The 501-nt window shown below is 60.9% G+C and overlaps 1 protein-coding gene across 1 annotated transcript in view; it reads right to left on the reverse strand.

Annotated features, from left to right (window-relative positions):
* Nucleotides 1-501, reverse strand: part of SDRG_11142 (hypothetical protein) — a gene marked incomplete at its 3' end in the record, with an annotated part of 5,316 nt that overhangs the window by 754 nt on the left and 4,061 nt on the right. The window contains exon 19 of the mRNA XM_008617170.1: nt 51-476. Within this exon, the coding sequence (XP_008615392.1) occupies nt 51-476 (426 nt within the window). The remainder of the gene's footprint in view (nt 1-50; nt 477-501) is intronic.

Genomic DNA, 501 nt, shown 5'->3' on the forward strand with positions numbered 1-501 from the left:
GTCTCGTCCGCTGCATCGTCTTCGGTCGTCGGCGAAATGGCTTCGGCGACCACGTCCAAGACAGTTTCGCTCACCTTCTGCAGCTGCGCGTCCATCGTCGAGCGCTGCGCCATCTGGAAGAGAAGCATGCACTCGGCGCGCGCGCTCATGTCCTTGGCGTCAAACTTGGGCGCCCAGAGCCGCAGCAGCTTGTCCTTGAGCTGCCCAAGCTTCTTCTTGAGGTGCGACTGCAGTGCTGCCAACACCTTGTCGCGGAACTCGCCATTGCTCTTGCGTGCATCGTCGACGATCACATTGAGCTGGCTGCGGGACTTTCCAATGTGCTTGAGGTCGTCGGCAAAGATGGTCGACACCGTCAACGACGTAAAGTGCTGGACGTGCTGCAGCGCGTCGCGAAGGAAGTCGAGCTCCTTGTCGATCGTCGCATCCAGCTCGTCGACCAGCGTCGACCACGCTGCACGGTTGGCCGCCTCGGTCTGCAGCTCGATGGCTTGTTCTTCA

The sequence above is a fragment of the Saprolegnia diclina genome (genome assembly GCF_000281045.1).
Source record: "Saprolegnia diclina VS20 unplaced genomic scaffold supercont1.39, whole genome shotgun sequence".
Classification (NCBI taxonomy): domain Eukaryota; phylum Oomycota; class Saprolegniomycetes; order Saprolegniales; family Saprolegniaceae; genus Saprolegnia; species Saprolegnia diclina.